The 15,314-nt window shown below is 47.6% G+C and overlaps 1 protein-coding gene across 1 annotated transcript in view; it reads left to right on the forward strand.

The window, feature by feature from the left end:
- The window catches only part of CNOT1 (CCR4-NOT transcription complex subunit 1), a 987,642-nt gene that overhangs the window by 220,497 nt on the left and 751,831 nt on the right, over nucleotides 1–15,314 (forward strand). Inside the window, 1 exon segment of the mRNA XM_029609242.1 lies at nucleotides 13,183–13,309. Coding sequence (XP_029465102.1) covers nucleotides 13,183–13,309 — 127 coding nt within the window.

The raw sequence follows: 15,314 nt of genomic DNA on the forward strand, positions 1-15,314 counted from the left end.
AAGGTAAGGCTTTACCCTCATTTGCAATAGATTCCCATCGAGTTTTCCCTTTGGGGCCTGCTGGCCATTGACTACACTGCGGCTAAATTTTTGTCAAAGCCTTGGTGTTGGATTTTCGCCGGTGCCCCAATTGTCCTCAGACAATGTCCATTACAGATCCGCATAGAGTCTGTTATGTTTGGGGTTGAACCATGACGTCTTAACTTGCACCAAATGTGCCCAAATGACACCAAAGGGCTGCAAGGCCCGCTCAGTGAAGATGGAGTTTTTTCAGGCAAAGCCACAGACTCCATAGAGTGATTTGATATCGTCTGAGCCGGTGCCATCGACCTCTCGCCAGCAGCGAGACACCGGTGTGGTCCACCCAGCGCCAACTACTCCGAAGGCTTCGACTTCTTCCTCTTCGGCTCCGGAGAAGGACCGAGGAGAACATTGTGAAAAGCATCGACACTGTCATCGGAAGGCTTAGGCCACTGATCCAGGCAAGCCCTCTGTATCGGCGTCGACAGCCACCGACAAAGAAATCCCATCCAGAGAAGGCCCCATCCTCTGCAACTGGGTCACCGAGGCTCTCCCCACCTTCATTGGTGCCAGGAGCCGTGACTCCACGTTCACCAGTGAACCCTCTGGCTTACGCCACTGCTGCCTCCTACTCTGGAGCTGGGGGTCCACACCCCAGGCTTCCGCGAGGAATTGGATCTGATGATCCAAGAGGCCAACTGAAAGGCACTGCAGAGCTTCCAGTCTCCATCGGTGCCGGCACCAATGCCAGCTCCAGTCCCTGACCCGATTCCCACGGCACTTGCACCGCTACTCAGCAGGCTGGATGCGTTGATCGGTGCCCTTCCACCAGTGGAACAGAGGATACCGGTATGTCCAACACCTTCCACCCCGATTCCATTGTCATCTGACGATGAGGAAGCACAGAGGCTGGGACCTTGCCACAGACTCGCCCATCGATGTCACTGATACCATCGATACCGTATAGTCCTCAATCGCTGATGCTGTCGGTGCCTCCGATGCAGTCTGTGCCTATACCTGGTCCTTCAGGAATAGCACCATTACTTCCCCCTGGAGATTCTATGGGAGCAGGTGATTAGCTTTAATCTTGGACTGATGATTCTTCCCAGGATTCTGATGATCTACCTTCAGAGCCATCTCCCCGTGAGGAGAGTAGACGTTCTTCTCCAGAGGACTTGTTCTTTATTAATTTTATAAAGGAAATGTTTGAAGCTATACCATTCCAACTTTAGACGAACAAGGACTCCAGACACAAGATGCTTGAAGTACTCCAGTTCGTAGATGCACCCGAGGAGATCATGACCATACCTGTTCATGAAGTCCTCCTCGACTTGTTGAAGAGGAATTGGGAGCATCCAGGATCTGTACCACCAGTGAATCGAAAAACAGATGCCACCTACTTGGTACAGACAGCCCTTGGTTTCCAAAAACCACAGCTGGATCACCATTCTGTGGTTGTAGAATCAGCCCAGAAAAAGGCACGACGTTCTAAGCCTCATTCTTCCATACCTCCAGGGAAAGAACAGAGGTCCCTGGATGCATTTGGCCGTCGTGTTTTCCATGGCTCAGTGCTTATTTCTCGCATTGCTTCCTACCAGTTGTACATGACCCAGTATAACAGGGACCTATTTAAAAAGGTCCAGGAATTTTCTGAGACTTTACCCGACCAGCTTCAGGATCAACTCAATACCCTGGCTGAGAAGGGTGTAGATGCTGGCAAGCATGAGGTCTGCGCTGCCTATGACATTTTTGACACTGCTTCTAGGGTGTCCGCAGAGGGGATTAGTGCACAAAGATGGGTCTGGCTGAAGTCCTCTGACTTAAGATCAGAAGTACAGGACCAGTTGGCTGACCTGCCCTGCACTGGAGATAATCTCTTTGGTGACAAAATCCAGGAGACTGTAGCACAGCTCAAAGACCACCATGAGATGCTATGCCAGCTTTCGTCAGTGCCTTCTGATTTTCCGTCCACCTCTAAAAGAGACTCCGAGCAGCTGTCCTTCAAGCCACGGAGATATTATCCTCCTGCTACTCGGTCGCCCCTCCAGACCTTACCAGAAAGGTCAGGCCAGACAATCCAGGCCTCAGAAAATTCAGCCAGCTCCTCCACCGGGCCCAGCTGCTGGATTTTGACTCCTCACTGGAGAGCATAAGCCAACCTCTACTGTCCGTACCCGGTGGTCGGTTGTGCCACGTCACTAACTTATGGCACACAATCACTTCAGATCAGTGGGTACTTGCTGTACTGACTCAAGGTTACCACCTCAATTTCTTGTCTGTATCAGTAAACTCCCCACCTCGGCAAACGTGGGGATCATCAGACCACTCCTCTCTTCTGGAGGAGGAGGCTTCAACCCTCCTGAGATCCCGAGCGATAGAACCAGTGCCCCTCGGGAGGCAGTGAATTCACCTCCAGGGATGGCTGACTAATCCTGCGGCTCCTCCAGCACCACGAATAATCTCCAGCAATCAAGCGCATCGAAGGCTAATTTCTATAATGAATATTGTAGCCTGGCTATTTAAACAAGCTGATGTCGGCAAGACTTAAATCTCTTGACTTTAAAACGTATTCTTACCAGAAGCAGAATACCAGCACCGAGCTGCACTTTCCCAAAATGGCGCAGGTCAAGGAAGACGCCATGTCAGAAGACGTGCTGGAAAATCTGCCTGCTGATGATGAAACACTACCGACACAGGCGGAAATGAAAATATGGTTTGCGGATTTAAAACAGGATCTAAACAAAAACTAAATCATGCAATCCATCGATGAAATTAAAGAAGAGCTGGCCGAAAATGGCAGACGGCTCTTTGAAATTGAAACGTGCACGGATGAGAACAGCGAAGCCATCAAACTGAGCCGCGAAATGCAAAACGTCACTGCAGAGTGAACTGGACCTACTTTCTGATAGTAGAGGACTTAGAAAATTGCTCACGGCGACATAATTTGCACTTTAGAGGCATCCCGGAGACTCCAGAACACCTAAACTGTGTGGAGATGGTGAGACAAATTAGTACCATGCTTTTGTCACTGGCTGGCTTCATCAGACACAGAACTCTGACAGTAAAAATAGAGCGAGCTCATAGAGCCCTGGGACCTTCGGTGAATAATAAACCCTGCGACATAATAGCCTGCTATCAAGACTTTGCCCTTAAGGACCAGCTAGCTGCGGTGGCCAGAAAAACAGGTGTCTTGGCAATGGCAGGGTCATGACATCATGATATTCTCTGATCTCTCACCTGTCATTATTCGGAAACGCAGGGAATTCAAGACTGTCACTGATGCCCTATGAAAGGACAATGTAAGATATCGCTGGCTCTTCCCTTTCAGGTTAAGCTTTTCCATCAAGGGGACATTACATCAGATTAAAACGCTGGCAGAAGCGGAGCGCACCATGGCTGAAGCAGGATACCCCGGATTTGAGCTGCGAAAGACTACAGATGGAGAGAGGATCCCCCACACTGACAGCGAGTGACAAATGGAGGCCGCCGACTGAAGTGTAACTCGGAAGAAGGGTCCAAAAAGCAGGACCCAATTTGAATGGTGGACCTCAAATGGTGGTCAGGTCATGAATAGTTCATTCTCAGCAGACTACTTGGAAGTGTGCAATTGCGCACAATGCAAACTCGATGTCTATAGGTTACTTAGCCCAGCTCAGGTTTAATGGTTTCTCTATTTTTGGAGATTCATGATTATTGATTACATTTTTCATGTATATTGGTGCTGGAAGGATCCCCCGTTCTATGGGGTTGACTTTTTTCCTCCTTAATCATAGCTGTATTGCCCAATAATAAGGGCAATACAGGTGGTGGGGAAATAGAGGGGAGTGTTTATATGCCCATAAGGCATGAGATGCTGACTGGTAATAAGTTTTGGGGTCGATTTCACTATGTATGTTACAGCGTATCTTTCCAATATTCTCATAGCAGCTACTCGCTGTTATTTCCCAACATGGCCTGTTTTGGTCCCCTATGGCCTGAGCATTATATACATTTAAGAGATGGCTAAGGTTACCTTTCTATCCATTAATGTCAAACGGTTGAACTCTCCTTTAAAACGACACTATCTATTTTCAGACTTGCAACAGCATAATGTGGCTGTGGCCATCGTCCAGGAGACGCACCTTAAATGATGGCACTAAGGTCTGCTCAAACATAATATTTATACGTGACAGTACTGGGCAGCAAATTCTAAAGCTCATAAATACTCGGGTAGGTATCTTAATCTCAAAAGACTGCTATTTGAAAAAGTGTTTCTATCTACTGATCCCGAGGGATGTTATATCCTCCTCATAATTTTCATGGGGGAGGAGAAATATTCTTTAATATTTATGCACCGAATTCCAATCAGGGATTGTTTTTTGATAAAATCTCCCACATTATAGAGGACTCTGTGGAGGGCCAATTAATACTGGGAGGAGATTTCAACCTTACTATTAATCCTTATCTTGATAACTCCCCAGGACACAACTTGATGACAGGGAAAGACTTTAAAAGGCTTAAAGCCTGTATCACCAGATTCCATTTAATAGACGTTTGGCGTTCCAAATATTCAAAGTCACGGAGCTACACATTTTTTTTCCAGAGCTCATCAAACCCACTCCAGAATTGACCACTTTTTTGTGGACAAGGTTTTAATTAACATCTCTCACCCATCGATGGAACCGATTACATGGTCCGATCATGCTCCCATCAAAATGACCTTTCCTAGCGTGTAGCAGATGGACTCAAAACAAGTGGGTATAGCGTGCTCATGCTAGCAGTTGGAGACTGATCTGACGTCAGCACAGGTACATATACCCCCACAGGAAGTGCCGCAAATCAGTAATTTCCGTCTCCAAAGCAGTTTGGAGCTACCTCACGCTCGCTGAGCGTGTTTCCAAATTCTAACGACTAAATTCCTAGAAGAAACCTATTAAAGACAAGCCCCGCAATCCTGTGGTGATGCCAGGCACTCACCCAGTTGAGTTTCCCGAGCTGACTTCCGTGGTCCCTCGGAGGTAAGAGCCTCGGTCCGGTGGCCCTTTCGCGGCAGGGACCTAGCCCCCGAGTGAGAAGGGCTCGGGCGCGGCTTGGCCCCCGAGTGAGAAGGGCTCGGGAGCGGCCTAGAGGCAGCGGGCGCACTTCCTTATGTGTGGCTGTGTAGGTAATTATCCCCCCCGCAGCCGGAGACCGCCCGGGTTGCAGCCGGGAAGCGCCGAAGACAAGGTAAGGCGTATATCTTTACTGGTCTCCGAGGAAGTGTGGATTAACTGGGCCTGCCTATGAGGCAGTACGCCAAGGAGGTCGCCATTGTTGCCTGCCTGCTCACCTTCGCACGTTGTTGGCGCATGCGATAGGCGCACGTTGTTGGCGCATGCGATAGGTGCACGTTCTTAGCACTTTTTTAAGGTGCCCGTGGATAGGCGCACGTTTCTAAGATGCCCGTTCTAGGCGCAGGCTATTAAGCGCTTTTTGTTAGGCGCACTTTATTGGGCGACACCGAATTTCAGGCGAATGGAGCATAAGAGAGCCCATTCGGCCGCAGAGCTGGCACCTCCAGAATCTGGCATGAAAGTTCTAAGCCTCTGCTCAGCATGCAATCTCAGAGCCACACAGAGCGAGGAAGCAGACTCACTTTGTGCCCAATGTGAGGAGGCCATGGGAGTTCCAGGACAGGACCGGCCCCAGCCCAGCGGTTCTTCAGGGAGCACACCGGACTTAGCGGGCCGCGGCGAGTCACCAGGGAACCCGAGAGACCTGGTGCCCTTACGGCCAGATCCGGCTTTGCTTTCCTGGGTGGAATTATTCAAGGGGATTCACGCCTTTGTCCAGATGCAGTCTGCTCCTCGAACAGGTTTTTCCGTCCCGATGGATCCGGTACCTGGCCCCTCGAGACCTAGGCGCAGCCACTCGCCTCCCGACAGCCCCGATTACGGGGATTCGGATTGCTCCCAGGACAGTGAGGAGCCCTCCGAGGAGGGTGAACTTCCCTCGGAGATAGAGCCATATCGGACCATGAGGCACTTCTTTCGGAAAGAGGATCTTTCAAGCCTGGTCTCACAATGCCTATCGGAACTGGCTATTCCGGGCCAGGTCACCCCAGGGGACCCTAAGGTGAACCCCCTGTTAGAGGGCCTGCGCCAACCAGCTCACCATTTTCCCCTCCTACAGGCAGCACAGCAGCTAATCGATCTGGAATAGAAGGCACCGGAGGCCTCATTCAAAGAGGGTCGGGCCTTGGCAGGCATGTACCCTCTGGATTCGGCGTCCAAGGAGCTACTAGCATGCCCCAAGGTAGACGCCATAGTTAACGCAATAGTGAAGCACACCACCATTCTGGTTGAGGGGGGAGCAGCCCTCAAGGAATCGCATGACCACAGCATGGACACCATTCTGAAACAAGCTTTTGAGGTAGCAGCCATCTCCCTACGAATCGCGACCTGCTGCACCGTGGTGACGCATTCCTGTTTGTCACAGGTGAGAAACACCCAGGGAGCAGAGATGGAATCAGCTCTTGCATTTCTCACTGACGTAGTCTCCGACCTCGTCCGTACGGCAGCCAAGGGGGTGTCCTCCTCAGTGGCAGCCAGAAGACAGCTGTGGCTACGTAATTGGGCGGCCGACTCGTCCTCCAAGACATGACTCACAAGAATGCCCTTTAAGGGTTCCTTATTCGGCAGCAATCTCGAGGGCTGGGCTACTAAATGGGGTGCCTCTCCATTACCCCGTCTACCAGAAGACAGGGCGAAGAGGAGCCAAGGTTCTTTTCCTAGATCATCTAGAGGTAGAAATTCGCAGCGCTTCCACCCTTACAGGACTCTCTATCGAGTACCTTGTTTACAGGCCAGGAACCAGTCCTTTCGGACTAAGCACAAGAAGAGACCCGGCTCGGGTTCTGGCCCCGGCCGCGCTCCACAATGAGAATCAGCCGACCCATCCAGGGGTAGCAGCCATAGGGGGCAGGCTAACCCTCTTCTACCGCAGGTGGGTCGAGATTACTTCTGACCAGTGGGTCCTCGCCATCATCCGAGAAGGATATTACCTGGATTTCTTTCGGCTTCCGCCGAACAAGTTTGTGGAATCTCCTTGTTCACCGCTCAAGGCAGCGGCACTAGAAGTGACCGTACAGAGGCTCCTGGCACTAAAAGCCATAATCCCAGTACCTGCAGGAGAGAAATTCTGGGCATTATTCCATTTATTTCATAGTACCCAAGAAGGAGGGCACTTTCAGGCCCGTCCTGGACCTCAAGTCAGTCAACAGACACCTACGGGTCCCCAGCTTTCGCATAAACTCTACGGTCGGTCAAGAATTCAGTACAGCCAGGGGAGTTTCTCACCTCCCTAGATCTGTCGGAAGCCTATTTACATATCCCAATCCATCGGGATCACCAGTGCTATTTACGCTTCAAGGTCCTGAATCAGCACTTCCAGTTTCGAGCTTTACCCTTCGTGTTAGCCACCGCGCCGCGAATCTTTACCAAGGTAATAGTAGTAGTGGAAGCGGCACTCGGGAAGGAAGGAATTCTCGTCCATCTCTACCTGGATGATTGGCTGATCAGGGCAAAGTCACCAGAGGAGAGCCACCGGGCAACCAACAGAGTTATAGCTCTTCTGGAAAGCCTCGGATGGGTAGTCAACATAAACAAGAGCTCCCTACAGCCGTCCCAGTCGCTGGAATACCTAGGGGTCCAATTCAACACCCTAGAGGACAAGGTCAGTCTGACCTCCAAGAGAGAATCAAAACTCCGGAGTTATCTACAGACCCTGCTGAGCGCCAGTCGGCCCACAGCTCTGGATTACCTACAGGTCCCCGGCCTCATGGCGTCCACTCTGGAGGTGGTGCCATGGGCGTGCGGGCTCATATGAGACCGTTGCAACGCGCCCTTCTATCCCGATGGAGCCCACGATCACAGAACTACACTGCACGCCTACCTCTACCGGCCAGAGTGCGGTATCAGCTACGATGGTGGTTGCAGCCCAGACATATGAGCCGGGGGTCAAGAATGTCCTCCCCAATCTGGATTCTGCTCACCACAGATGCCAGCCTGAATGGATGGGGAGCGCACTGCGAGGAACTCACCGCCCAAGGGCGGTGGACCAGAGAAGAGTCAAGGTGGAACATCAACCGACTAGAGGCACGCCATCTCTACATCGGCAGGCTGCTGTCCAGATACCTGGAAATGTCAGAAGCAGTACGAAAGACGGACCAACTGTTCGTCCTGCACAGCGGGAAGAAGCAAGGGGAAGCGGCCTCATGGCCAACCATCGCCCGCTGGATTAAAGAAGTTATCAAGGCAGCCTACATAGAGGTGGGAAAACCACCGCCTCTACAGGTCAAGGCTCATTCTACCAGAGCACAATCGGCCTCTTAGGCAGAAGCTAAGCTGCTGTCGCCTGCAGAGATATGTAAAGTGGCGACGTGGTCCTCCCTCCATACCTTCTCCAGATTCTACCGTCTGGACGTCCAGGCCAGGGAGGACACAGCATTTGCGAGGGCAATCCTAAACGGTCCTCGGGCAGCCTCCCGCCCAGTCCGGGAGTAGCTTTTGTACATCCCACTTGTTTTGAGTCCATCTGCTACACGCTAGGAAATGTAGAGATTACTTACCTGATAATCTCCTTTTCCTTAGTATATGCAGATGGACTCAGCATCCCGCCCGGCTGCCGGCATACATGGGGATTCACTGACTCACGGTAAGCCATGTTTTCTTATATAGGGCATCCACCCTGCCGGGTGTCGACGCCTTCCGGCTGAGCACACTGGCGGTCTCCAGCTACTGTCAATTGGTCAGGGTAATCCTGTTGATTAATCGATCGGTCAGTCATACATATATCCATAAAAGCTTTTGCAAGGAAGATTACTGATTTGCGGTACTTCCTGTGGGGGTATATGTACCCATGCTGACGTCAGATCAGTCTCCAACTGCTAGCACGAGCACGCTATACCCACTTGTTTTGAGTCCATCTGCATACACTAAGGAAAACGAGATTATCAGGTAAGTAATCTCTACATTGAATATTACACAATATGATAAAGGGCAGCAATATTGGCATCTCAATGACAGCTTGCTTGACGACCCAGACTTTCTAGCACAGCTGCGAATTGATATACAAGATTATTTACACTTTAACGATACCGAGAACACTTCTCCCACGACCCTCTGAGGTTGTTTGAAGGCAGTGATCCGTGGTTAATTAATAACCCGTGGGGCCTTTATGAAAAAGAGTGGCGGACAGGACATAAAACAACGGGTTCTCGCAAGGCATTAGCTCAATTAGATTCTCTACGATTAAAATTAGGTGACTTAGACTCAGCACAAATAGCCCATAAACTAGTTCTATGCAAACAGGCTTACTATGAAGGGGGGAATAAAGCGGGTAAACAATTAGCCCGAAAGTTAAAATCGCACTTAGCTCAAAATAACATAGTCAAACTTAAAGATAAAAATGGCCATATACTAACTACCAATACGGACATCCGGCATAGATTCCTACAATTTTACAAGGGACTGTACAGTGTGGAAACCAGGATTACGGATGAGGAGATTACCGCTTATTTAAGAGATTTCTCTACCCTAGCTTCCTATGTTGACTACAGAAGCCTTGGATAGAGAAATTACGGGTGCCGAAGTGGTGTGGGCTATCAAAAATCTGGAAAATCACCTGGCTTAGATGGGTATACAGCAATGTTTCATAAAATATTTTTAGATGTTCTCACTTCCATCTTAGTTAAATTGTTTAATTCTTTGTGTTGAGACAATGCTTTCATCCACTGCCACTACAGCAGGGATCACTTTAATAGCCAAACCAGGGAGAGATCCCACAAATTGTGGTTCCTATCAACAGATTTCTCTCATAAATCTCGATATGAAATTGTTAGCGAAAATCTTGGCCAACAGATTAAATGCAATATTACCAGAGCTCATTCATCTGGATCAATCTGGGTTTATACCCGGCCGGATGGCCTCCAATAATGTTAAGGAAAACAGCTGATTCCATCTGGTGGGCAAGATCGCAGACTATCCCCTTGCTGCTACTTACTATAGATACCGAAAAGGCCTTTGTCTATGTACATTGGCCTTTCCTGTTCCAAGTTATGCATTCATTTCGGTTTGGGAAGTCATTCACAGGCTGGATACAAAAACTTTATGAATCCCCCTCAGGCCTGCTTAAAAGTCAATGGAGGGTACGCTTCCCTTTTTCCAGTGGCGAGGGGTTCCCGTCAGGCGTGCCCTCTTTCGCCCCTTCTTTTTGCTCTTTTTCTTGAGCCCTTCACAACCTGCATTCGAAACAATGAATATAACGGGAATAAGGACGGGGGAATTCTCATTGAAATTATCACTCTTTGCGGATGACATTGTTTACTATTACGAATCCTACAGAATCCCTACCGATGATTAGCGCGGAAATCACTGAGTTTAGCCAAGTTTCAGGCTTTACGATAAATTGGGAAAAATCTGAGATACTTCTCCATGCCTGAAGTCCTTGCTGAATCTATTAAACACACCCTTTTAAGTGGGCGCCCCAAAAAAATAAAATACCTAGGTATCTATATTGGCAATGTGGATGACTTGTTCCAGCTCAATTACCCACCGTTAATGTCAAAGATTTAGGAGAATGGGATCGTTACCATATCTCCTGGCTGGGACGATTGGCAGTCCTAAAAATGAACATACTCCCATGCATTTTATATCTTTTCCAAACATTGCCTTTGGTAATCCCTTACCAAAGGTAGTGTCAGAATTTCATCTTAATCTTAATCAACCCATCTTACCTACTTTCTTTCCAAGGCCCCATTCAAACCGAGGAGAACAAGCTCTACATTCCCTGGACTGCAAACATGCCCTAGCCTTTTATTTGAAGCACACATCAGCCCACAGGAAGTCCACTCAATTATTTGTTTCTTTTGATAACATTAAATTGGGAAAGCCAGTGGGACAACACTTTCCTCCTGGTTGCCAGACTGTATCTCCTTTTGCTACCAGCAAGCAGGCATTCCGCTACAAGACTGTGTGAAAGCACTCTTTAGGGCCATGGCAACCTCGGTGGCACACCTTCTTTCGGTGCCACTTATTGATATTTGTAAGGCTGCGACCTAGAGCTCTCTTCATACCTTCGCAGCCCATTATTGCTTGGATAAGGCTGGCAGGCAAGATTCCATTTTTGGCAAGTCTGTCCTACGAAACTTATTCTCAGCTTAACCACCCAACATCCTACCAGCGACCCGTTCAGGTTTTCAGGGTGCCATCCTACCCAAATCCACCCCTGTTGTGCCTGTTGCATGTCTTTGGGTGCATTTGGTGCATTGCTCAGGCTTCCTCAGCTCGCTACTCACCCATATGTGAGGACTAACATCCTACTTGTCCTGTGAGAAAGCAGAGTTGCTTACCTGTCACAGGTGTTCTCACAGGACAGCAGGATGTTAGTCCTCATGAAACCTGCCTGCGACCCCGCGGAGTTGGGTTCACTTGCGATTTGTTTTATTTTTCACATGAACTTCTTGCTAAACACGAGACTGAAGGGGGACCCCTGCTGGATGCAGGGTTAGTGCCATGCTGGTATGCCCAGTAGGTGCCAGTCAAAGTTCTAGAAACTTTGACAAGTGTTTCATGATTGGGCTGCATCCTGATGTCACTCATATGTGAGGACTAACATCCTGCTGTCCTGTGAGAACACCTGTTACAGGTAAGCAACTCTGCTTAACTTTGCATGCATGTTATAAAGTCCCCTGATTTAGGCACGTAAAAACATTTATGGAGGGGGGGGGGGGGGGATGTGTCTAAACACGAACAAAATCTATTCAAGTTTCCCTTTTTAAAGTTTGTACAAATACGTAGATATATTATTTACACACACTTCTGTCTAGTGCCTTTGTTACCTAGGTGGAGTAATTTGAACTTATCTGGACAAATAGTGTGTGGGTTTTTTTTTTTTTAACTTATCCAACTATCTTACATACCCAGGTAAGTCTGAAAAGTGATAGATGAGCAAGTAGTGCTTTTCAGACTTCTACAGCTAAGTGCTGCTACTTATCTGCATCAATTGGAACTTCTCCAGATAAGTGCACTGCTTTTCCACATAAGTCCGAATTTCCGTTGCTTGTCGCTTTTACGTACACAAGCATGCATATGCACATATGTAATCCTATTTTATAACGTGCACATGTCATAAAATATTGGTAAATTACCATTCTCCCATACACATGCATATTTGGGTGCTTGTGAACAGTTTTGAAAGTTATCTGCCCTATGTGCATGTATTTTTCTTTCAAGATAAAAATCCTAGTCTAAATCACAAACTTTTGTAAATGACCACAGCAAGGAAGGAGACACCTAGGTTCAAGTCTCAAGTCCAGTTCTATGCTGCTTAGTGGTATTTGTTGAGAACATTTGCTGCCCATAGGTAAGGATCTTCATTATTCATGTTTTCCTGGGAATTTTAGTATTACAATGAACAAAAATTGTAGAGAATAAGAAGGGGGAAGTCATTCCCCCCCACCCCCACTGATTTTCTACCATTTTTGTTATAATGAACACAGAGAATTGATCAGAAAACAATAAAAACTGAAAACTAAGATCCCTACCCATAAATGGAGACTGTCACTCATTAACATCTACTGGCTAAGTTCAGGGTATGCATGCATTGCTTCTGCAGCAAGTTATTTATTGTTTGGTGGTTGGCTGAGGGTGGTAGTTGTGACTAGGCTGGAGTGGAGAGGGTTACATTTAGAGAGAATGGCCTTAGCACTATAGACCAGATAGGAGCTAGTTCCAGTTAAACTGGATCCATAAAAATGCAGATGAATGCTATAAGGTAAAGAAAATGTGGTTCTAGACTTGGGGAAAAAAGTGTGAAAGCTTGCTGGGCAGACTGGATGGGCCATTTGGTTTTCTTCTGCCGTCTTTTCTATGTGAAATATGTTTTCAGGTAATTGCAGAAAGAAATTAGGCTTCTATCCTTTGGCATTTTTAACTTGATTTTATGTTGCAAATTTTGGATACCATGCTATATACTTCCTACAAAGACTAACAAAATCCAGAGCAACTCAAATCTTCAATGTTCTTATGTAAACCTGCATTTATAATCTCTTCCAGTTTCTGTTTCTAGATAAGCATACTTCAAAACAGATTTTGTAGCACCATATTCTATATTTTGTCTAACTTCTAGTTACTCTCTTTTTAGCGTGGAAGAATGTCGAAGTATAATAATACAGTTTGGTGTTCGGGAAGTCACAGCAGTCCAAGTTGCTAGGGTTTTGGGGATGATGGCCAGAACTCATTCGGGTTTGGCTGATGGTATCCCTTTGCAGGTGAGTGGTATATTGGCAATCTATATTCTGGCTTCCAAATCTAAATTTGTCAGATGGAATATATGATGCCGCCATGTAATATGAATTTGCAGGGTTTAAAATACCTCTAGGACTTAATCACTTTAGACTAAATGCACTAGTCATGTATACCCTCATCCTTCCAGAAATTTTTTTTGGGGGGGAAGGGAAGATTGCCTAGAAGGTGCACATAGCAAGTGCACATTCCTTACCTTACCCAGGTGCAGTTCTCCCTTGCTCCTTTTCACCAGCTCCCCTTATCTGCTTAAATTCCAATTGGGGCCAAAGATATAGTAGACTACTGCCTGCCCAAAAAAAATCTACTTGCCTCAGGCAAGCAGGTGAACACACATTTAGTCAGAATGGATTTCAAAGTGCCTATAGCAGTTTCAAAATCATCGGAGAAACTTACAGGTTGTCTGCATAAGTTTAACCTAACACTCTTATCCATTTAAGCCATATTCAACTGTTCAATTGATTCCCAGTAGTATAATTTATGGAGACTATGTGCAGTTGATAAACTCTTAATTCAGCAAGTAAACATTTGTCGATAGGGCTGAATTAGCCATGCTGTCTGGGAAGTGTCATGACCCCAAGTAGGCTGAGATTCCTCAGCTAATCACAGAGCTTTGACTTTGTGCGGCTGCGCGGTGGTGTTGCTCCGTGATTCCCTCTCCTTTTCAGTTTCTTTTTTTTCTGTGAGCCAATTGCATGCAGGGTTTTTTCCTCAAGCTTTCTTTTTTCTCGAATTTTTTCGATGAATTTTTGTTTTTCTCATTCTCATCCCAGATGGCTCTGAAGCCATCTGGCTTCAAATACTGCCAGTGTGGCAAAATTATGTCCATTTCTTATGGACATAATTATTTTTACATTTGCTTTGGCCCAGATCATGACCAAGCATCATGTGGAGACTGCAGCCGCATGTCTCCACAGGCCCAGCGTCAGCAGGCAACCAAGATGGAGCGACTTAAGGACGGGCTCATATACCCCTCAGATGTCAGCACATTCTTCACCGGGACAGGCAAAGAAGGGTAAGACCCATCTTAAAAGGGCTTCCTCCCTAGGATCCTCTGCATTGAAGCAGTTCAAATCCAGTACCGGGCCAGGGCTTCACATACCCTTAGGGCCTTCTAAATGAGCTGGGGCTCCGGCGGCGGTATGTCAAATGAAGGAAATGGGAGATGCGTCGTCCGACTCTAAGGCCTTCGGGTTGGGCTGGCCCCATCCTTCAGCACTGACAAAGCGGGCACCCGGCACATCTATGGCGCACGAGGCATGGCTCAACATGGCGCCTCAAAGAAGCATGATGTACCAACGAAGCAAAGCATTAATGATCTGGAGTGTATATCTGCTCCAGAATCCCACTCTTCAGGTCAACCACCAGTGAGTGAGCGTTCCTTTTCTTGTCTCTCTTCTGTATCTCAGTGCAAGAGACGTTCTCCTTCATTACAGATTCCATTAACCAAACGTTTTTTAGTCAGTCTCTTGTCATTCCACCACGGATCCAGCTTAAGAGGACATAACCTGAGGACATCTTGTTGGCTGCCATTCCAACAAAAACCTCAAACACGGCTGCACATCCCTCCTCAGGGTACATTAGCAGCATCTGCAATGACAAAGATCTCTGAAGTTTTAAATTCCTTCCTTAAGGATCTAAAGCAGGTACCACCAAACATGGTCCCCTCAAGATTCTCCGCCTTCATCACCAGGCATTGAACCACTGGACCCAAACATAGAACATATGCCAGTCCAGCCACTGAGCCCTAGTTCTCAGATATCGACCTATTTCTCCAACTTTTCAACAGGAATGCCATCTGACCTGCTGGGGCCATATTCTCCCCCGGAGGACCTGACCTACACAAAATTTATTGAAAAAGTAGGTAACTTCAAAGTTGAAATGGGAAAGGTTCCAGATCCCAGGGCGGAAATGTTGGGGATCCTAAAAATCTTTGAAACTCCTCCTGAGCCAACTGCTTTACCACCACAT

The sequence above is a fragment of the Rhinatrema bivittatum genome, chromosome 7 (genome assembly GCF_901001135.1).
Source record: "Rhinatrema bivittatum chromosome 7, aRhiBiv1.1, whole genome shotgun sequence".
Lineage (NCBI taxonomy): Eukaryota > Metazoa > Chordata > Amphibia > Gymnophiona > Rhinatrematidae > Rhinatrema > Rhinatrema bivittatum.